The sequence below is a fragment of the Biomphalaria glabrata genome, chromosome 18, assembly GCF_947242115.1.
Source record: "Biomphalaria glabrata chromosome 18, xgBioGlab47.1, whole genome shotgun sequence".
NCBI lineage: Eukaryota > Metazoa > Mollusca > Gastropoda > Planorbidae > Biomphalaria > Biomphalaria glabrata.
The window spans coordinates 11,890,110-11,914,545 of record NC_074728.1 but is presented as its reverse complement, the minus strand read 5'-3'; the positions used below and the strand labels follow the sequence as shown (position 1 = coordinate 11,914,545).

Here is a 24,436-nt window from a genome sequence, read left to right as displayed (position 1 = left end):
AATTTTATATTGAAGATGTGGTTTTCAGCTTCTAACCCCGCTTTAGGGGGGTGTAAACTTCAATGAATTCATCAAAGAAATAAACGCCTATTAAGATTACGAGGGCTGCTTTGATAAAAATTTCATTATTGGGCTTAATATATTAAAACTACTCTATATCCAGTTTTTATTTGAAGATTGAAAGCATATAACAGTCACCAAATCTTGGGTCCACTACTATTTTTAATTTACATAAATGATTTACCAAATTGCATTACTTCAGGAACAAAAGTCAGATTATTTGCAGACGATTGCATAATATATAGAACAATAAAAACAACACAAGACACAGATATTTTACAAAGAGAATTAGATGAATTACAGAAATGGGAATCAAATTGGAGTATGTCTTTCCACTCAGAAAAAATGTCAGTTGTTAAGACTAACAAAAAAACTAAAACAAATTAATTCCACTTATCTTATTCATGGCAAACCAGTAACACGGACTAAAAACGCAAAATACCTAGGTGTAATAATAAATGAAAAACTGTCATGGAATCCACATATTGATGAAACTACAAAAAAATCAAACAAAGCATTAGGATTTATTAAAAGAAATTTCTATAAATCAAATAAGAACATAAAACTAAAATTTTATTTAACCTTGGTTAGGCCAATAATAGAATATGCATTCTCTGTTTGGGACCCCTCAACTCAAGAAAACATTAAGAAACTGGAACAGATACAAAAAAGAGCAGTGTGATTCATAACAAACTAATATTCACATTTGACTAGAGTAACACCTTTAGTAAAATCACTAAATTTAGAAAGCCTTCAGGACAGAAGGCTCAAAAGTAAAGTAGCAATCATACATAAAACACTGAACCATAATCTTCAAATACAAAAACAAAATTTAATAAAATACTCTGAAAGACACAAAGATAAAGGCACATTCCTCGTCCCATATGCTAGGACAAATTTGTACAAATACTCCTTCTTCCCTAGTGCTATTAGAGCATGGAATGGGTTGCCTGAGCTAGCCAGGAAAACCAGTGACTTGGCAGAATTTAAGTCATTGGTTAATATGCATGACTAAATGCATGACGCGTAGGACGTAGGCCTAATCATCTTCTTTTTTGAAGTAACGTCTGTATTATATAAGATAAGAATTCTATGAGCATAGCCAAGAGGGGTTTTGTTTTTACACCCCTCCCCTCCAGAAGGCTTTTAGATAAACCTCCTCCTGAGGGTTTTAATATACATCAAATTTTATTTTACTTTGTTTTAATTTGAATTTCATTGGTAAATAAACACGACTGAGAAACCGATGAAAAATCAACACATTTGAAGTTGATGAATTTAACAAAATGCATAGTTAGCTATAGGCTGGGGCTACCGAAAATTGGAAAACATGGCAAGGAGACTAAAGTTTGGGAACCATTGGTTTGTATTAGCATGCCAAGATGGTCCATAAATTTCTGGATCTAGTCATTGTCCTTGACTTTGTGAGTTCCATATACCGGTATATGATTATAGGCTCTGAAATTTTGTGGTGTAATCATATATCTGAATTTGAATATGCAAACCAATATAACTTACTAGCCTACATGCTATGATAAAAATATAGATCTAGATCTAAGTCTATAGTATTTGTTCTGTATCCTAAAATATATTAGAATTCGATATAGTAAATTTGTAAGTGTTCATAATTATTAAAATTTATTATCAAAATTCAGTAACAAAAATCTGGTAACCTAAATGCGATTCCTGTTTACAAACAGCAACCTAGCGACTCGTCTAATCATGAGGAATGCTAGTTTAGCTGATTAGTAACTAAAATTGAGGATCTTTATCTTTCTTATATACACTCTAATTACCCATTAAACTTGACAGCCTATACTATCATAGATGATGAAGATCTAAATACTAAATTTAAAATACTGTAAATACTCATACTGTAAACTTGAAACTACTGAGTGACTGTAAATTAGTGTAAATACCAAAAGTCTGAAAAGTTAAAGTTAAAGTGTAAACACACTCACACTGTAAAAGTTACTAAAAGTAAGAGTAAGTGCAATTTAAATTCGTATTCTTAGTCTATATTATACATCTATAATATATTATATATAATATAGACTATAGACAGTATAGATCATAGTAGTATAGTAGGTCTAATCTAGAGAGTAGATGATGTATGCAATACTCAAAACAGCAGGCCTGCAGGGTTTCTGCCAGGCCTAGGCCTTTTTTGCAAGAGATGATTTGAGCCTTACATGCACTTTTTAAGTTACTAGAATCTAGAGATGAATCTAGATAATTAGATCTACAATCTAGATCTTTTTTTCTAACCTATAGATCTAGAGCTCTATAGATCTGCTAGTACAATATTATATGTAACTATCATAATTGACTATCTATAGTATAATCCATCATTATCTTATCTATCAACATCTGGAGATCTACTTCTACTTTAAACTAGTTATTCTAGTATCTAATCTAGAGTTAAGACACAAAGAGTCTCACTGATTGAACGAAGATCAAGACAAGTCTATACTATACTCAATATATCATCTATTAGATAGTATTAGTTAGAATTCTCATAGATCTCCAGACTTTCTAAATCTAGACTAATCAATATTCAAGAGGATCAGTGACTTAATCTTTTATAAATAAAGAAAGAATTCTAGATCTAGATATTTAATATTATTTATATTTATTAGATATAGATAGAATCAGTGCTTTTTTGTGATTCAATATAGTCATTTATAATAATAAATCATAAGATTCTAGATCCAGATTATAGATATACCATGAGAGTATGTCTAAACTGTCTAAAGTAAAATATAATTAATAGATCTAGATTAAATCTAGACTAGAATAAATAGATCTATATAAACCTATAACAGTATCTTTGAGTATTTCTACAGTATAATAGATCTATAATTTTCTATATCAATATTAATTCTTATTAGTGGCATCACTAGGGTCTGTGTTACACTGTGTGGTTAAATCAAGTGCTAACCTGCTTATCAACTTCCCCCAAACATTTCATACTAAAAACTATATTTATAAGACTGTTAGTTTGTTGAACCTTAACACAGGGAGCTAATTGCCCACATTCATTATTAACACAACTGTAAAATGAGTGCTAATTATATATTAAAAAACTTTGTTGTTTATAATATTTTATCAATATTTATTATGTTACCTGCATTAAAATTTAAGATTATTAGAAGCAAACTGAACATAATTTTTTAATAGACTTTTAACTTTCAGGCTTTTTTTTTATATTCTATCTGGGTTATACGTGTTTCACAAACCTTAATTAGTGACACCCTCACAAACAAAAAACATTTACTGCCCTCTTAGTTAGGTAGTCTGGGGGAGTGTTGTAAGTGCCTTTTATGAGATGCAGTGATCTGCTTCTAGGGGAGTTTTCTGTTGTTCTTAGCTTCAGAAATTCATTCTCTTTGAGTATACAATTGTAGGTAAAAAATAATTAATTAATAAGGGTGGGGCAGGAGAATAATTTATTGTAAGTGACATTGGAGGAAATGGAGCATTTATGTTTGTAATATTTTTTAGTGTTGTAAGTTCATCCTCATATTTAGCAAGATATCTACTAGTAGGTCAACTCATGTTAAAGTGGGTGATAATACTTTGCTCAGGAAAAATTAGTGCATTCTGACAAAAGATGGTAATAGACTAGAATAGTGTTGAAATGAATTCTTCAAAAGTATCTTTTGAGTCAATCTTGTTGCTAATGTCTTTCCCGGAAAAAGTAAGTAAGATTAAAGGTTCAACTTGGAAGATGAAACTATGTCCTTTAAATTTAATATTTTAATTTCTTGAACATTGGTAATTATTGAGTTTTTAGTCAATTTTACACTCAAAATATGGAATAACTTCACTGTAAAATAAAAAAAAAAAAAAACACTTTCATGCCCCCTTATTTGCAAGTAATTTTTTGGACATTTTTATCTAAAATAATAAGGCATGATCTTTGATTCTGAAAATTAAGGTTGATTTCATGTGACCACACAAACCCAGTTGCATATTTTGCCACATCTAATTGAGATAAAGCTGTTTTCTGCAAAGAGGGTCTATGTAAGTTATATTTTCATCATCTACGCCCATCTTAGTCAAACACTTTTCTTGGACCTTTAATGTGTCTTTTGGGACCTTTGTGATATCTCTCCAGGTGTCTCTTTCAAAGACCAAATGATTATAGCTGCTTTCCTTTTATATAGCGCTACTTTCATGCTTATAGCATGCTTATAGCATACTCAGTGCGCTTTGGTCCAATCTCATTTGTGGACCAGTGGGGGGAGGGGGTATCTAGGAGTTCCTTTTCCGTGCTGCCTTTAGGGGCTCAGTAAGCACAACTCTGCCCGAGTTGGGTGTCGAACCTCGAGCCCCCTTCTAGGTAGCCAAGCCAAGTTCAAGCGCACTTAGCCTCTTGACCACTCTTCCCATGCTTTATGCCTGTGATGGCAAAATGATGCTTGAGTGGATCTTAATTGCTTCTGGGGAGAGAGGCCTTTAGATCTTCAGCTCTTGACCTTGTTTATCAAAACTGTATTAAATCTAGCTATCAGCTATCTAGATACATAAAAATATATAGAATCAAGTTATTTTAGCTAAACTATACAAGTAATACTTTACACCACTATCCCCTAAATCAAGGTTCTATATCGGTCTATTTAATATACCATTTAATATTTAGAGTAGAGTTAGTAGAGAGGATATTTGTAATAAGTTTCAATATCTAGAATCTAAATTATAATTATATATTTATAAGTTGTTTTCCTAAGCTAGTGTGATCTATGTTTCTAGATTTAGGTTTGTTCTTACTGTATCAAATAGGACATTTTGGTACAGTAATTTTGGCATACTGATCATTTTTTTGCTAAATATTTTAGACACATTACATATATGTTCATTTTATTATATACAAATCTATGTTTTTAAGGTGTATTTGTCTTCAAACATATTTTTCAATGAAGAACAATGATTTAGTTTTTATTCATAAGTTTTTGGATTTAAGTTTCTTGTGTATTTAATATTATTGTGTTACTTAACATCATAATGTTGTTCTGGTTTTCCAAAAACAAAGTGAAACAATGATTTTATAAAATATTTACAATTTTTGTTTATGCAAACAATTTTTTTTTCATATAGTATATAAATAAATATTTTAAAATATAATTGATGGATACTTAACCAATGCATTTCACTTCATCTATAAATAACAGGGGGAAAGCATGTTTATATCGTGGTCTCATGTAGTAATCTGACATATCATGGTTTGCAATAATTATTAATAAAATAGCCTAACTTTATAAAAATTTAATTTTTAGTATAGTAAATAAAAAATACACATTTATTATAAAAGTTTTGTGGATTTTTTAATTATCATTAGAACTTTTAGCACCGAAACACTATAACTTAATATATTCCCCCATTTTGTAGGTTTCAAACTTTGTGAGCTTTGTTACATTTGTTATCTATTACATTTGACACTTTTTGGTATATTCAGAAGTACCAATTACTTTAATTTTTTTTTGTTCAGCACTTAATAAAGGTCACAGAGAGCAGCCAGTTGCTATGGCTGATGAAGAAACATTACCACTTGTTGTTGAAATATCTCGACCCACAAGAGAAGCTTGGGGGCCAACAAATGAAACGTAAGAGATCAAAGTTTTGTATTACTAATTTATATTAACTTCTTGGCTGTATCACTCTCATTTCAAAGTTTATTGTCTCATGAAACTCACATAATCAAACACTCAGTACTGGCTCTATTAAAGTTGAGTTGTTGATTCTGGTTGGGTTTTGTTTGCTTAAGAAATTCAAAACCCACTTTCAAACATTTGCTGCTTCACAGAAGATCCAATTTACAGTGTTGACTGTTATTTTCATTGTATTGAGAAGAAGATGTGATATTTATAATCTGAGATCAATGGATCTACAGAAATAATTGTCTCAAATCTTGCCCTGTTTATGAGTTGAGTATAAACAAAATTGTTGCAGCAGAAAATACCAATTTAATTGGACTTTTTATTTTTTTATAAAAGTATTATAAGTAGTATAAATAAATATTTTGGTTTCCAGCTCACAAAATATAAGTTAACTCATGTTCATAATTTACTTAGTTCTAAATTAATTAACCAAAACAACTCATTATTTATCTTTTACCTTCATGTGTCCTAAAGTTTATTGAACCACTGGGGCAGGAGAAGTTGAACCAGTTCATATTCATAATTCACTTAGTTCAAAATCAATTAACCAGCCTTATCTTTTACTTTTACCTTCTTTTGTCCTAAAGTTTATTGGACCACTGGGGCAGGACAAGTTGAATCAGTTCTTTCCATTCATCTCTGTTCCTTATCAGTCTATTATCCAGTGTATGACTTATTTATTTCAAAGCTTATATCAACTCACTCTGTCTGTCTGTCTGGAAAAAGTTTGTACACATTATTTCTCCCACACCCAATTTTGAATGAAGTTAAAATTGTGCACAATTATTTCTTGTACCTGACAAAACAAGAATCAATTAGAAAAATTAACCAATTAGTATAGTTGCTATTGATAATCAATTAATAAGTTTTATATCAAACAAGGGAAAGATACTTGACAGATGTTGTGGTATAAGTTGAATTAGTCCCCTTGACCAGGCTTGAGCCCTGAGTGAACAAATTTTTTTTTTTATGCATTTAAAAAGCGATCACCCAGATACTTCATTCTTCCCCCCTCTACCTTTCCCAACTGGTCCTTACAAGTGATAGTATCATAGCGCATTGAAATGCTAAAAGCATGAAATTGTGCTAAACAAAAACAATTGGTAAAAATATTTCTAATCGTGAAGTATTTTTTTATGCCTTTCTAGTTTTTGTTTTCTTAAAGATTTGTTTACTAGCTTGTGCTTTCACTTCATAGTCTTCAAGAATGGTTCCCTTGTCTTTTCTAAACCTAGCCATCATTTCTCGTACATCTCACTCTAAGAAATGTTTTGTTATTTTCATTAGTGATGATAATGAAGACATTTATACAGACAATGAAGGTGAGCCTGATAATTCTACTGAGGAGCAGGTGACACAAACAACAAATTATAAGCCCCGTAACGGCCAGAGAAAAGTGGACATGACGCCGCCTGAGGACAATTTAAAACGTTCAGAGAAACTGGCCAAACAGTACTCATTGAAAAACAAAGTGAGTGATTCTTGAATGTCACTTTCCCAAATGTGCTATGACATCACGTCAAGAAGCTATTTGGTTGCCCAAATGTGCTATGACATCAAGTCAAGAAGCTATTTGGTTGCCCAAATGTGCTATGACATCAAGTCAAGAAGCTATTTGGTTGCCCAAATGTGCTATGACATCAAGTCAAGAAGCTATTTGGTTGCCCAAATGTGCTATGACATCAAGTCAAGAAGCTATTTGGTTGCCCAAATGTGCTATGACATCAAGTCAAAAAGCTATTTGGTTGCCCAAATGTGCTATGACATCAAGTCAAGAAGCTATTTGGTTGCCCAAATGTGCTATGACATCAAGTCAAGAAGCTATTTGGTTGCCCAAATGTGCTATGACATCAAGTCAAGAAGCTATTTGGTTGCCCATCTTCTAATCTTCCTTTCACATGTCCTTTAGATTTTGTGTGTATGAAAAGATATTTTTAAAAAGTTGCTCAAGGTATAAATCGTATTTGAGTTAGCTAGTTCCAATGTGTTATATCTATTTGATGATATAACAGTAAAAGACTTGTTTTATTGCTTTTACTATCTTTGGTGCTTGCCTAATACAAGTATTTGTGTAATGTTTCTTGTCAACTACTTTTTAATCTTCATTTAAGTAATTTGGTTGATACTTTTTTTTTTTGGTAACTTTTTCAATTACTTCTGCAACTTCTATGACTTTGGAGTAGACTAAAGAAAGTTAACTCACTGATTGTCAGATCGCCGATATCCTTAAGATTACAGAATCATAATCCACTATGAACAGTCAATAATCCAAGTAATAGAAATAATTTCACAGTGCTCTTAACAAAATGTACAGATCCTTACTCACAAAAACCGATTCAAGAAAAAAACAATCGTCCATCGAAAAATCAGCAATCATAACTCTGTTAACACATCAACACACTCCTCAGGTCAGTTTCACCTCCAAGCACAAACACAACTCAAAAAGTTTTTCACGTGGAAAAAAAATGGTCAGTTGGGGGGGGGGGGGGAACAAGTATACAACAATATATATATATATATATCCTCAGTTTTGTACGCAACTCAAGAAAACACAGAAACTAGAACAGATGCAAAAAGAGCATTTAGATTCAAAACAAATGAATATTCTAATTTGATTTGACTAACACCCTTAGTAAAATCATTTAATTTAGAGACACATTTCAGGACAAAAGAATAAAAAATAAAGTAGCAATATTACATAAAACAATAAACCATAATTTACAAATAGAAAAACAAAACCTTATAAAATACTCGGACACATTTCTTATTCCATATGCTAGGAAATATTTGTACAAGTGCTCTTTTTTCCTTAGTGCCATTAGAGAATGAAATGGGTTGTCTGAATCAGCCAGGAGAGGAGAACTAATGACGTAGCAGAGTTTAAGTCACTGATTAACATGCATGACTAAAATGACACATGAAATGCATTGGATGTAATTATCTTCTCTTTTGAAGTAGGGTATGTCTATAAGAAAATATATTTTATTTTTCTTCTTCAGTGAAGAGGTCAAGTAAAAAGTCTTTACTGTGCTGTAGTTTTCAATTCAGGAAGTTTTCAATGGAATTTATGAAGTCAAGGTTATCTTTGTGTTATCATTGACTGACTGTATATGATGGCTTGAGAAATTGTACTCTTTATTCTTTTGCTGTTTTTTTTTTCACAGTCCACAATGACGTCTATCTTAGATCTTCCTCTCTAGCCACATTATGCTTTGTTCTGTAGGGATTTTGATTTAGAGTACTTTCCATAATTATATTTCTCCAAACGTTATACTCCAGTTCCCAATATTTGCCATTTGTCTGCTTCTCATTTTTATTGATTTGTGACTTGTGATTTGTTTTCTATCGCCATTAAAAATTTTTTTTTGGTTTATAACTTCACAGGCTGATAAAGCCATTCGAGAATTGATCAAATGTATGGCTTACACAAGGATTATTTATGGACCCTCTCACTGGAAGTATGCACAGAGCATAGCCAACTTAGCCGAAGGCTACCTTGACTTAAAAAGTAAGGAGGGCAATTAGAAACAACAAGAGCTTTTTTTTTCAATTGAACTTTAGAAATTTTTTTTAAGGAAAACTTAACTCATTAAAATTGGTTTTACCAGAATAATATGTACATTTCTTTTAGTCTTAGCTGGGATATGGTATCAAAGTGACTAGATACCTTTTAGTCCTAGCTGGGATTTAGTATGTAAGTGACTAGATAGCTTCTAGTCACAGCTTGGATATGGTATCTAAGTGAAAAGATAGCTTGCCAACTTGTGCTATGAACTAGTTGGCCTTTCAGGTTAAACCTAGGATTTTGGTTTTAGGACCAAAGACACTCTTGTCTAGCTGCTTGCTAATAGCCTTGTCAACTGTTAAGTCAAATATTTACTTCCTAATCATTTTTCTTTGTAAGTGAACTTTGTTGTTTTTATTCTACTCTAAATGAGGCTTGTGTATGTTAGCAAACATTGGACAGATATTTGTTCTTTCTTCTTTCACTAGATTACTGGGCTCAAGCAGAGCATCACGCTGACACTGCACGTTCCATCCTGCTCCATGGAAGCCATTTGGCCTCTTCAATGGAAGAGAAAGCCTCGTTGTATTCAGTTCTTATTCAAATTTATGGAATTATTGGCCGAGCTTCAACTGCATTAAAGAAGTAAAGTTTCTTGTTATTTAGTAGTAGTAAGTCATCAGTAACCAAGATGTATGATAACATAAGCTTTTTTTTCGTCATAATTGATTTTGTAACCCTTTGAAATCCATAGAATCAAAAATAGAATACTTTGTACTTTAGGCTCACAAACAAAAACTTTAGCAATGGGTAATAACATGCTGCATTGTCATAGCTCATGATTGTAGTTTTGTAATTGAATAAATAACAAGATTACAAAGAGAGTTTGTGTTACACAAACTCAGAGGCGGCCCCCGTCGAAGTCGGATCCCTGTCGGATCTGCATATTCGCAAATAATATTCAAGAGGTGATTTAATTTTGATGTAAAATGTTTTACACGTTTCGGATGTTCCTTCAGAGTTGAAGATAATTACTTCCTAGTCCAAACCTCCCGCAGGACGACGGGGGATGGGAGCGGGCAGGGTTTGAACCCTGGGCCATCCATAAATCTAAACGACAGTCCAGCGCGCAAACCGCACGACCAGGCAGCCATCCGATGGTCAAAAGTAATAATGTTTCAAAGATTCATTTGCCGTAAATTTAAATTTAATAAAAAAATAGTAGATTAGTTTTAGTATATTAAAACATTACAATATTGATCAAAACGTTTGGAAATGAAAATCTACACTTTTTTTTTACACTTTAAGTTTAGAAATTGAAATTCTACATCTTAATCTAGTCTATTTTAGTCTAAACTAGATCTAGAAATTCTAGATCTAGACTCTAAAATAATTTTAATTAGAATATAAATCCAGATCTAGATATACTGTAATAAAAATCTAGATCTAGTTTAAAAAATCTAGATTAGATCTAAATCAAGATATCATTCCTTTTTTAAACGCGAGTCACATAACGAGGCTTAATAAACATTACTATACCGAGTTCTTTTTTCATTTCATTTGAAGAATTAATTCCATATAACGTCAGAGGGAAAAAAAACACTACGTCACACGGCCTAGCTAGACTAAAAATCGCCTTCATCTATAAGAGCCTTTTATCGAGTGTTCATAGACTTTGGTGCACCGAGTGCGTTCTTTAAGCATTTCATTTAAAGAATTCATTCCATATGACGTCAAAGGAAAAAAAAACACTACGTCACACGGCCTAGCTAGAATAAAAATCGCCTTCATCATTACGAGCCTTTTATCGAGTGTTCATAGACATTGGTGCACCGAGTGCGTTCTTTTAGCATTTCATTTAAAGAATTCATTCCATGTGACGTCAAAGGAAAAAAAAACACTACGTCACAAGGCCTAGCTAGACTAAAAATCACCTTTATCAACACGAGCCATTTCTCGAGTGTTCATAGACATTGGTGCACCGAGTGCGTTCTTTTAGCATTTCATTTAAAGAATTCATTCCATGTGACGTCAAAGGAAAAAAAAACACTACGTCACACGGCTTAGTTAGACTAAAATATGTTTTCATTAATACAAGCAATTTTTTCGAGGGTTAATAGACATTGGTGCACCGAGTGCGTTCTTTTAACATTACATTTAAAGAGTCCATTCATATGACGTCAAAGAAAAAAAATTCCATTACCTCACAATAGGCTAGTACCGGTACCATAAAAAAAAATGTCTTTATTTACACGAGATATTTAACGAGGGTTCATAGACATTGGTGCACTGAGTTCTAATAGATATTATTTAAAAAGGATCAAAGCCACATTGTTTTTGCGTTTTGTCTGTCAGTCGGTCTGTCCGTTATCTTGATATAAAAAAACAACAACTAAAAGTTATTAAAAATTGATTAACCTTTATTTTACGTTTCAAAACATCGCAATAATTTTTAGGTATGAACACAATTGAAAATTTTATATAATAGATTGTTCCGGATGTTTGTATAAATAGTAAAAGAAAAAGAGAATTTCAGATAAATGTAATACCGTTAATTAAATTTTTTGGATGGTCTCGTATAAAAATTAGATGTACTAAAGCCACGTGGAGAGATTTTCATACCTTACTTTGGTGTTTGGATTCTGTTTTCCTTAAAAATCGGAACATAATATTAACGATAATTAGATTTTTTAATGTTTTAGTTAGAAAGTTAAATGTACTGTAAGAGAGTAGTGAGTTAAAATATTTTTCATAAAATCCGTAAAAACATTATTTCGTAAATGAGAAGATTATTTGTTTATTAATTAGAAGAGGGAGTTCAAACAATTATTTGGCGTTAGTAGATTTTTAAACAAATTCGGAAATTTCTGGCGACGATTTGTAAGAAACAAAATCCGGAACTTTCTTTATCGATTACAAAACTTCTATGTTATGTTTTACAAGAAAATTAAATGTCTAAAAAGTAATTTTCAGTAATCAATTCTAGTAAATTACTTTTTTTAAAAGCCTTATGCGATTTCAAACAATCATTAGGCATAATTCATGTTTTATAAAACAATAGCCGGAACATTTTAACACTTAATGAAATATAAGTCAGTATAGAGATTATGATTTAGCATTAATTTGCTATTTACATAAAAAACGGAACAACATATTATTGATAATGTGTTTTTGCAACGCTTAAGCATGGAAATTGAATGTAATATAAGTTAGAAGAGCAAACAAACATTTGTTGGCGTTGATTAGTTTTGCACAAAAAAATCCGGAACAATCAATTTTAGATACTTAAAACTATTGAGATGTTATGGGAGGAACATTAAAGGGTAAATCAGATTTTCAATAGCTTTTAGAGTTCTAGTTTTTTAAATCTAATCGTGACGGACAGACCGACCAACAGACAAAACGCACAAAAATAAGCTTCTTTTATTCGGATTGGGGCACTAAACAAAAAATAAATAAAATCTGATTTTTTTAAAAAGTTTAAGAAATTGGTTTAGCACCTGATCATGTTGCGACGTTACGCTACTGCACGAAAATCGCTGCATAAAAAGTCCATTTAAAAAAATGTGCGTGATATTTACATACAAAGTGCATTATTAGCCTTTATAAACAAACAGAAATGTTTTCTTTTAATTTTAGCAGCTAGTTGACCAGAAAAAACGTCTTTAACTATTATTTGTATTTGTTTTAAACATTTCCTGTACATTTTAAAAATATTTTTGACTTAGTGATACTGAAAATACACAAAAATTGTCCATCTTTGTTAGCATATTGTAACATTGCCTCCCTTACATTTACGTAATTGTTTTAGAATTGGTGTATTTTTATGAAAAAATCGCTTGCATAATTAATTTTATAAATTAAACGGTTTGCTTTTAGAAAACCAAAAGTAGCCGTTGCACCTAAACTTTTCAAGCCGGATTTAATGATGAAATAATATTTTTCATATCTCTTCTAGTTTTCGAGATCTGAGTGTGACAGACGGACAGACGGACATTTTGCACAAACCTAATAGCGGCTTTTTCCCCTTACGGGGGCCGCTAAAAATTACATTGCACTTACTTAGACTTAGGTTTTTCTGGGTTGTTCAGCGCAAGCTCTCTTCACAGAGGTGGTTCATATGCGACTTCAAGAGCCTGTTCCCAGCTGGTGCTTGCATATTTAAGGTCTTCAAAGAAGGTGCGATTCTATGCTATTCGTGGATGACCTTGTTTTTGCTTCTCCTTTTTGGATACCATGTTGTGGCTCACTGTGGTACACGTTTCATCTTGCCTAAAGATATGTCCCATGAATTTTATGACGTGACCTTGATATGTTGTGCCTATGTTCCTTTACAGCCATCACTACTGAGTGACATTAAGTGATTTATTCCACCTTAATGGAGGACTTGTCAATTATAGATCTTGAAAAAAAAATTACTGTTGTGGAATAAATTGCAATAAATTATTTGATACTTTCTTTGTTGCAAGTTTAAAACATGAAGCAATCACTAGGATATGCTTACTTATTATCACTGTCCTCAATTTGAAAAAGTACAGCTGATGAAATTTTATATGCAACATTTTTATGAAGGTTTAGACTAAGATTGTTTTGTTTTTCATATTTTTAAGGTTCTTCTTAAACAAATAAGCTTTTATAAACAATATTATCAGTATAAACTTATGGAGAAACATTGATTTCTAAGTCTCTTTGGGTGCAACCTTACTGCACAAATTTGCTGTACAGGTTGTATGAACCATGACATCCATTTATTACTTGTCACACCCAAATTTGTTTTGTAATCAATATGCCTGCAGAAGATTAAATGGTCAACCTTTTCTTAGATTGCTCCACCAAACATATTGAACATAAATGAACAGCAGCACCAGGGACCAAGTTTTTAAATGAGAGAAAATAGGGAATTAAATTCAATGAAAATAAGGGACTGCGCCAACCAAAGCTTGAACCAGTGATCCTGGAAATGACAACACCGCCTAGCGACAACGCATTAAGCGAACTTAACCTCCAGATCATCGGAATGTCCAAAAAAACATTCTTCTGGTCCAGGGTCATTCATCCATATGCAAATTACCACCCCAGTGGTCAATGGTCACATGCACTAGCTAGCCCCCACCCCTTCACCATTTAATTCACTACTTTCTCTCATTTAAAAACTTGGTCCCTGGTGCTGCTGTTCATTTGTGTTTAATTATTTAATATGTTTGTATCATCATTTGTTTCAGCACCTAGCTTCGCATCTATATTTACATTCTCCACCAAGCAGAAGAATTCTTCAAGAAGTTCATTTGGACATTATTTCTGTTTTGACTTTAAAATGATTTCACTATTATATTATTTGGTCATTGCCAGATATCCAGAAGCTGAACAGGCATTACAAAAGGCTGACAAAATCTTACAGGAAAGGGCCAAGTTGTCATGTGTGACTGACAGAGAATGTAATTTACTGGACATATCTTTATACCAATGCATGGCCAGGTAACTGAACATGTACTAGTGGTAATTTGTAAAAGGGTTTTGGTTAAAACTTATTCTAACCATAGAGTTTGAAAAAATAATACAATTTGATTTTTTTTTTCTAAAGAGTCGTTCACACCAGAACACTAAATATACCTGGTTGTCATTAATTATATATTAATACTATAGGAGTCTACTATGGATGTCTGTTTGTTCAAGTGGTGTGAGCTAAGAACTGTCGTCTAGATGGTCTCAGGTTCCAACATTGACTTGATGATTCCCTCCGTGATCCTGCAGGAGCAATGGGGTGGGATGTAATAATCTCCAATTCTGAAGGAACTTCATAAGCATGCAAAATAAAAAATATATATTTTAGATGACCTGCACTTAATCTTCCCTCTTGCTCTTAATCTTCCCACTTGCTCAAATTTCTAATTTTTTAGCTTTGTAATGAACATGTCTGAGCCAGAATAAACGGATAAATGGAATCCTATTCATTTTCAGTAATGCTTGTTAAGTCTGTGGTATGGTGTTGAAATGGATCTCTTTTCTGCAGATTGTATGCCAAAGAGAAGAAGCATGCACTTGCCTGTGAGAAATATGATAAGATTCTTGAACTCTCGACCAAAGAGTTTGGACCTGACAGTAAACAAGTTATGCAAACGTACACAGAATATGGACAGGTACTTAGACACCCAAAATAAACAAAATGTGTTCTTTTTTTTTTTTTTTTTTTAATTTACTTACTTACACACACACATACACACACATATACACATTCATATAAATATTATATATATATATACTAGCCAGATATGACCAGTGGCTTGCAGGCCTTAGTTTGAGTATCACTGATCTCTTACATTGGATTTAGAACTAATTCCAACATGGCGGGATGTTCCCTAAACACTTTTCATTTTTCCTATGAAAGAAAAGTATGAAAATGGGTTTACCTGATGTGTTAAAAAGTTTTGTTCTTCAGTATAAATTTAGGGATTTTTTTTTAGTTCAGCTTGTGGTAGAGCTATTTTACATATTTTAGGCAGACTGCCATCTAAGGATGTTCATGCCAAGTTTCATAAAGAATGGCAAAATGTTTTCACTTTCTATGAAAGACATACATACATATATTGCACATGGTTACTAAGCGCTTTACCACTCAGCCACCATGCCTCCACAAAAAAATAGAAAGGAAGTTTCATATTGTGCTATTAAACATTTGTATCTCAGCCTTATATATGAAGAATGTGGCCCTTTAGCTCAAACATTGATACAAATGGTAATAGAAAAAGGCTCACATTTTGTTAAGAAATCTCTGTGGTTAGATTGCAATCAAAATCCTTTCTTAGTGAACACCAAAGAGGTAAGATGAACCAATGTACAAAACATCATGTAAATCTGTTTAGCTGTACCAGAGATTTCATTAGTGGTATTTTGCATATATAGAGAGACTGATAATTTCTTGAGGTTGATTAAAATTATCTACTAGTACATGATTTGTCTCCCCCTTCTTCACATATAGGATAGACTAATACAGTTATCTCTGGTTTATCACAGGAGATGTGTTCCAGAATTACCAGCAATAACTGAAATTCACAAAATCAAAATAATATATCTATTTAAGTATCTATACAATATATTAAAGGTAGTTGTTCTGTAAAGCACTTGGCTTCTGAACATAGTAGTCCCGGGTTCAAATCTTGGTAAGACTATAATTTTTCTTTAAGGACTTTAAGGATGCTAATGAGTACCTGACATTAGTTGGAGAAAGTAAATTGGTCGGTCCTAGTGCTGGCCACTTGACACCCTCATTAACCTTTGACCACAGAAACAGTTGACCTTTATATCATCCACTCTATAGATTGCAAGGTCTAAAAGGGATACTTTACTATATTAGGGTTTGTATCCCCCTACCCCTAGGGTTCTTGAACCTAGATACTGTACTTTACTTAGATACAATAGACAAAATACAATAGTAATAGATAAGTAAAGTAAAAAATATAAGCAATGTGTTTTATATATATATATATATATATTATATACTTTTATAGATATTGGGATTGTTAAGTTTCATTATATATATATATATATATATATATATATATATATATATATATATATATATATATATATATATATATATTCCACTGATTGAATTTCTGGGTTAATCATAAAGAAATATGGTTTGCATTTCACCAAATTGTCAGATCCAGATTTAAGTTAAAATGGATAATAGTGTGCTCTCAGGTTAATATTTGGTGTTTTATAAAGAAGATTAAATTATTTTTTTTAGGTTACTCATTTTTAACAAAGGTAAAAGTCTAGATTATAGTCTAGATGTATCAGGTACTTTTTTTTATATAGGCTACGTCTTTAAAAGAAAATCACCAGAATTGTGTAAAGTATGCAATGGATAACACATAATCTCTATATTTAGGTCTGTGGACTATATTTTCTCTCTCCTTTCCTCTTGCTCTTCATTCCTACCTCCTCACTTACTGCTCCCTCCCTAACCCACCCCCCAAGTAGGTTATTTAAATTTCAACTTATTTATTTCAGCTTGAACAGTCTAAAGGCAAATATGCTAACCATGATAAGGTCATTGACCTCTTTCTAAGAGCACACTCTATAGCTTCAGCTATGTAAGTTGAATATTGTTTACTGCCCTCTATAGCAAACTTATCAGAAAGAATTTTTGTGGTGTAATAAAGCTTCACCAAGCATGGTGAAAGAATTTTAAAAAAAGATTGTGAATTCGACATCAGGAGGACAAAACATAGACAAAAATATTCTATTGGCATTTAATACTTAGATGTTGCAAGTGAAGTAGAGGTTTCTTTCTTCAATAGTTTATGAGGGTTAGTGTATTGCCAGCTCTGTAATCAGTTTTATTTACTTTTACAAAGGAATTTCAAGGCTCATGAACTTGTGCAATCTTGGTCTTATTTCTTCAACTCTTTTCCTATCCTTGTCTCATTAATGTTTTGTTGAGACCAAATATAACCCTAAATCTAAAGTTAAGATCCACTTCATTCAGTGTTTACATAATTTAAAAAAAAAAGGAAAGGAAATGCTTTTGTTTTAATTGTATGCTCTGAAATACTTTCAATAAACAAAGTTAAACATTAAGTAATTTATCTTCTGTGTACATAACAAGTTGCTTCAAATGACCTAGAAAAAGCAAAATTCTACTATGTTCCTGACATAGAATAAGCAAAACTTTTATTTTTTTTTGTGCTTTCATGTTGTAAGTGGTGTCTAATTATTGGACAGCCCTTTCTCTTGTCATTACTGTTTTGACTGATGGATTGGGGTCACAGATGGCACTTTTCTGAACTGAGATCTGTGCCACTCTATCAAAGAATGTTGATTGTAATGTGCTGACAGTGTTTTCAGTTACATTTACTAATGCACTTTTTGTATTTACCATTTAGTCACAAAGAGGGTCATCCTGACCTTATTGACACAGCCTTGAACCTATCTCAGGCTCATGCAGGGACAGGATTAGAGGAATCTGAAAGTAAGTTCACACAGCTAAGTCCTTTTTTTTTTGTTGTTGTTGTTTTCATGCTGTGTCTGGTATTTACCTGATTTGTTCATACCTACATGTATGATGAAAGTACCTCATCAACTAGTGTGGTGATCTGATTTGTCCATACCAACATGTATGATGAAAGTACTTCTTCAACTAGCGTGATGATCTGATCTGATTAGTCCATATCAACATGTATGATTAAAGTACTTCATTAACCAGTGTGATGATCTGATTAGTCAATACCAGCATGCACGATGAGATTTCACACATGCCATTCCCCATTATGAAAATTAACATAAAAAATGGAGCTGTACCATATAAGGATGATAGAAGGGGAAGAAAGTTTTTATTATTTAAAAAAATAATTTTGTAGTTCAAGTTCTGGAACAAGGTTTTGAGGAAGGAACATAACATTCTGCTCTAGTAGTTGTCTCACCTAGCCTCTTTACAACAAGTCCAAATCCTGGCTCAGATATTGGGAACAGTGAAACTAATAGGGCAAAGGTGAAAAACTGGTGCTTTGCGCAGAAGGAGCACATTAGCCTTGCTGGTTACCCAACTAGGAAAAGGAGAATTCTGAATTCAAACCTCTCCTCCTAACATATATACCCATACATGGCAAGGGCATCAGGGGAGTCAACCCTGAGAAAAATTAGGAGCTAGTGACCCTTTGCAAAGTGACAAATCTTTGTGGAGACAGCTTGCTGCCCAATGCGCCGAACTGCGTGGGATGACCTAAGTCTAAGTAAGTCTAAGACCCTTTGGCAGCTTGTAGCACCCTGACAGAACTAGCAATGCCGCTGATCCCTAACTCTATCAGTAGCTACCATTCCTTTGGACCAATTAGCTGCAAGTTTTCAACTAGTTCTCATTGTTTCTGTCGTTTGCAATACGTTTTTGTTATTTATAGATAAGTTATTAATGAAATAAGTTTGATAATTGAAAATATTTACTTTACTGTAGCCACAAAAACAAAATTAGTAGAATTATAAGTTATAGATTTTAAGAAGTTTATTTCTAAATGTTCTTAAATTGTATTACATCTTTAGGCTCAGCTTTAAGTTACATGGAGGACTGCCTGAGATCATGTACAACCATTCATGGCCCCAGCCATGCCAAGACATTAGAAGTGCAAGAACAATTTGCTAAGATGTTACTCAGGATGGACAAGACAAGTGTAAGTTCCAGATGTGGGGAATTAGTCATTGCTAGCAATGTGAAGAATAAGTACAGGTAGTTTTTGCACACTGAATTCTGTTCCAATTATCCTGCCTTGATAACCGTGGGCCACAGAAACAGATGACCTTTACATCATCTGCCCTTTAAACCACAAGGTTTGAAATGGAGACTAATCCTGCCATTAAACAAATATATCAAACTAGTCTGGACAATGGATTGCCTGAGCTAGCCAGGAAAACCAGTGACTTGGCTGAATTTAAGTCATTGGTTAATATGCATAACTAAATGCATGACGCGTAGGACGTAATCATCTTCTTTTTTGAAGTAACGTCTGTATTATATAAGATTTCTCTTTTGTACATATCAACATTTTTTAATATGTACTGCAGTTATTTGGTACGTTTGTAATAGAAGTTGTTTTTTATTTTAATTAAATATGTATCCACAATGTATTAGATATTTACTTTTTCTGTGCTTTTAATTTTTTTGTATTGCTTTTCCATACCTGCACTGTAGGGATCTACAAATGAGTGGTACAAAACATTGATTTCTTTACAAATGTAGATTGATTATATTAAAAAACATTATTGCATACAGTAGTACAGTATGCACAGGTTGAATATATTGGTCTTTTGACTGCGCAGCTATGGTAACTCTGAAATTTCTTTATAAAAGTAAAGTTTCCCTTTCAGACCTTGTGGTCTATAGGGCAGATGATGTAAAGGTCATCTGTTTCTGTAGCCTATGGTTAACAAGGGTGTCATGTGGCCAGAACAATGTACAACCACTTTTACTTTTCCCCAACTAATGAGCTGGTTGGACTTAGAGGCGCCCAGAGATCCTGAAATAAAAAATCTCAGTCTTCACCAGGATTTGAATCTGGTGTCAGGGTTCAAATTATATATATGCTTGTCTCTTGTTATTGTGTTTCTTGACTTGGTTCCTGTGGCTCACTAGGGGTTTCTTGAATATTAAATCATACTTGCTTGATACTTTCTTAGTTACTCAATTATAATTCATCAAGAGACAAGCATCTATATAATTTGAACCCTGACACCTGGGACACCCAGTTCAGAAGTCAAGCGCTTTACCGCTTAGCCACCGTGTCTTTCTTTATACTGAGAAAATAAAGAGTTAGTTATAAATCTCATCATAACTTGAAATCATCATTAAGCAGACCTTTCATTTAGTCATGACTACCTGAAGACTTTTATTTTATTTTTACTAAGTTAAACAAATGAATTTCCTGAAAAATCTTCTTGTTTATGAAACAATAGGAAGCTATGCAGATTCTACAGTCAAGTCTGCCATCTAAATGTGAAGTGTTTGGAGACTACTCAGAGCAGGTGGCTGACACCTACAAACTTATAGGCAGCATTTATTTGACTCAGGGAAATATTGAAAAGGCTTTACTCACATATAAAAAGGTAATTTCAGTTGACTTTCTGTATTTTTATATAAATTCATTTTTCTTGTTTTTAAAGCACTTTGAAACCTTTTTAGTTAAATCACAATCGAATGTATTATTTTTTACTCATATTTGAGATTTTCATAAATGGCGTAAAAAACTATAAATAGTAACTTTTTTGGGGTATCTGGTGTACACAATGGAAAAAAAGATGATAAGCTGTTTTTCTTTTAAGTTGAATAATTCTGGTTGGTTGTGTGGTTGGTTGTGTTGCCAAACGGCTTAAACTCCTTGGTCTTGGCTTGGCTACCTATCAAGGGGGCTTTCGAGGTTAACACCCAAGTCAAGTGGAGGTGCCTAAAGACAGCACAGAAAACCTTTTTCCCGTACCCTCTCACCAATAGGCTCCTAAAAGAGATTGGACAATAGCACTATGAGCTTGCAGTAAGCATGAAAGTTATTTAAAAAAAAAAAATAGTGTCTTGAGATTTTTTACTTTTCAGTGAATATCTCCAATACTCTTAAAAAAATAATTTAGCCATTTTTTATTTTTTGCTTTTTAGGTGATACTGTTCGTACATACAAATAAATCTAGTATATGGGATGTGTTTTATTACAAGACAATAATTGTTACGAAGGGTATAGTTTACAGAACATTGACATGCTTTGAAATATTTCACATAACATGGACACCATTCTTAAATAGTTTGCGTAACATGGACACCAATGTGGGTGTTAATGTGAAAGTAAGTTCTGAGTTTGAATAAACTGTTGTTGTTGTCTTTCAGTGTCATACCATTGAATCTCTGTTGCTCGGTAAGAACCACAGAAAAACTAAAGATACACAGCATACAATGGAGATTTTATTATCGTAAGTTTTTCACTTTTTTTTTTGTTTATGTCTAGCAGGTCTTTCATACTGTAACATGCCTTATGGTCTTATCTCCTTTATGGACATACTGTAACATGCCTTATGGTCTTATCTCCTTTATGGACATACTGTAACATGCCTTATGGTCTTATCTGAGTAGTTTGAATGTGGAATGGTGTGAATGCTTGTTGAAAAAATGTTAAGGACACTTCATAATTTTACTAAATTTTTGTGTACATACTTAAAGTGTTTTTTATTTTTAAAAATTAGATGTTCAATTAAATTTGTATAAAAACGTACATTGTGTCCCCAGCAATCCCAACTTATCTCATACTTTTGTCTTGAACAAAGAAGATCAACTGCTGAAAAGGCCAAGGTTTTGTAATGTTGTTGGCAGAACAAAATAACTGATACTCAGAACTTGGAAAGAAAGATACTGTTGATTCCGCATCAATAAAGTGACAGGACCAATCATTTTAATGCTAATTTTTTAATAGAAATTTTAATGTGCATTTGAATAAACACTGCTCACCATAATTAACAATTTATATTTTGAAAGTTACTTGACAAACTTCAGACATTTTTATATTCCCTTCTATCCAAAGAACAAGAGTGTAGCTTATGCATGTGGTTACTGATAGTTGCATCAGATTTATTTAACAAAGAGATTGATCTTGCTTTGTTTTGTTCATTTGAAAGAGTGTCAAAACCCAGTTGCAAGCCAGCGATAAATATTAGATCACATTGATTCATTTGTACAATTTTGTCATGTGCCTGCACTTCTAAGTTCTATGGTTACAGTGTTTAAAATGTGTGCTGCAGTTTTCTGGACAATCAGATCATCGCAATCTTCATTTCATTAACTTGATGCTGATGGAATCCTCATGTCCTGTTTAAAGCTCTGCACTTGTTAATCTTTCATCATTTTAAAAAATAAATGCTTACTGTAACATTTCTCTCATCTGTCACTTGGCTTTCGTCGTAGGGGTGCTGTGACCAGTTCGTGCAACTAAAAGTCTCTCCACTTCTCTTGGTCAGCAACTGTTTTTAGCAGGATATCAAATGATAAGCCGGTCAATTCTTTAGCGTTGTCCAGCCAACTTTTGTTTGGATGACCCTTTCTTCATACTCCTTCCACTATACTATGAAAAATGACTTTTGGCAGTGAGTCTTACAATGTGACCAAACTAGCTCAGCTTTCATCTCTCACAGGATTGAGGTGTTCCTCCTTTTTGCCAGCCAGAGAGTTGACTTGTAAAAATGAAAACTCTTTGTCTTCTTTTCCTGGTATCTGATACCCAGCATTTTTCTGTAGAATTTACTCTCAAAGGCTTGAATTCTCCTTTCAGCCTCAGCTTGTCAGTGTCCCACTTTCACAACCATATTGGAGTAGGGTATAACTGCATCAATCAGTTGGAAAATCACGACTAGATCAGCAAGTGAGCTAAAAAAAATTAAGATGTATGTATGTAGTGGCTCAATGAACTTTTTTTTTATGTCTGTTCTCTTTTTGTGGAATGTTAAGTCTTTTCTCTTTTTGTAATGGTCTTTCTCTTTTTGTGGAAATTGTTTGGTCTTTTTTCTCTTTTTGTGGAATTTTTATTTTAATTGAAAAAAAGACTTTGTAATCATAACACATTTCCGATAAAGATTTATAAAGCTGTCTTTAGTCCTATGATCACATTGACCCCTATTACAACTCAAACTACTGCCCCAATTCGTTTGCAAGACTTCACTGTTTTCTTTTATTTAATGAATTAATTTATATTTAGATTGAATTTTTTATGTATGCGGAATATTTATTTGTGTAATGTCTATTAAATATGTATCTAGGCCTCTATGTAGAATTGTAAGTGTATATAGTTTGTCGCTGCAACTGAAATGTTAGGAAGTTAGTAATCTGTTCGATTTAAATTGAATAAAAACAATGTTAAAGAAAATTATTGTTTCTGGAAATATGTGACTAAGTAAAGCAGGCTATTTTGTTCAAGAAATTGAAACAAGATTTGTTTCATTGCTATTGTGTCACTGTTTTTATTTTTAATTTTAAATTATTATCTTTGACTATTCCGCAAGTGTGGATTACCCAATCAACCTATTGACAAACTGTTTTGGAGTGACATAAACTTAATGGTGACCAGACACCTCATCCTACGAGACATTTGATCATTGCAACATTTATTTATTAGAGCAATTCATCATTGCACATTTAGGGTTAGGGTTAGGGTTATGATAATGAATTGCTATAATGATGAAATGTCTCGTATGTCAGGGAACCAAATTTAACAACATAGTTTTAACCATAACTAACCATTGGTTATTGTATAACACGCATGAACCGTAGGACGTAATCATCTCTTTTTAAGACTAAGACTGCTTTATTGATCCTTACGGAAATTTGTTTTGATTACAAGGACTCTTTTCTCATATAAAGACAACACAACAGAAACATTCACAACATAAAGAGTTCATTGAGCCACTACACACAGGTATCTTGGTGCTTTTTATGTTCCCTGATCAATGAGTGGCGGTGATAGAGTCTGACCGAGTGAGGTACGAACGAGTTTTTGTACCGCTCCGTTCTTGTTTTGATTGACAACAGTCGCCCACTTCGCGACGACCTGACGTAGTTCTGATGGAGCGGGTGGCCGTTGTCTTCCAAGATTTTTTCGATTTTTCTTTGGCACTTTTGTTCAAAAAGTTCCTTTAAATGTAGAAATGTTGTGAGTGTAATTTTTGATGTTTTTTTTACGATGTTTTCTAG

The 24,436-nt window shown here is 32.8% G+C and overlaps 1 protein-coding gene across 5 annotated transcripts; it reads left to right on the top strand.

Moving 5' to 3' along the window:
- Window positions 1-1,738: 1,738 nt before the first annotated feature.
- On the top strand, window positions 1,739-23,688 carry LOC106073952 (tetratricopeptide repeat protein 23-like). 5 transcript variants are annotated; one of them, XM_056017331.1, is made up of 14 exons: window positions 1,739-2,040; window positions 4,001-4,086; window positions 5,552-5,666; window positions 7,008-7,191; window positions 9,105-9,228; window positions 9,714-9,870; window positions 14,575-14,700; window positions 15,236-15,362; window positions 17,239-17,321; window positions 18,114-18,199; window positions 19,264-19,391; window positions 20,671-20,820; window positions 21,590-21,672; window positions 21,986-23,688. In XM_056017331.1, exons 3-14 carry the CDS (start codon window positions 5,587-5,589, stop codon window positions 22,077-22,079), a joined length of 1,422 nt encoding a protein of 473 aa, XP_055873306.1. In that variant the 5' UTR covers window positions 1,739-2,040; window positions 4,001-4,086; window positions 5,552-5,586; the 3' UTR covers window positions 22,080-23,688. The 5 variants fall into 5 exon arrangements, with proteins under 5 accessions (XP_055873306.1, XP_055873303.1, XP_055873307.1 ...); XM_056017328.1 differs by having other exon boundaries at window positions 1,739-2,046; XM_056017330.1 differs by lacking the exon at window positions 1,739-2,040 and adding an exon at window positions 3,642-3,760.
- Window positions 23,689-24,436: the final 748 nt, after the last annotated feature.

Excerpts from the sequence above, each read along its gene's own strand:
- LOC106073952 (XM_056017332.1), top strand. The coding sequence starts at position 5,587 with ATGGCTGATGAAGAAACATTACCACTTGTTGTTGAAATATCTCGACCC. Across the intron at positions 17,322-18,113 it reads CACTCTATAGCTTCAGCTAT|TCACAAAGAGGGTCATCCTG; the intron begins GTAAGTTGAATA and ends TTTACCATTTAG. Across the intron at positions 18,200-19,263 it reads AGGATTAGAGGAATCTGAAA|GCTCAGCTTTAAGTTACATG; the intron begins GTAAGTTCACAC and ends TTACATCTTTAG.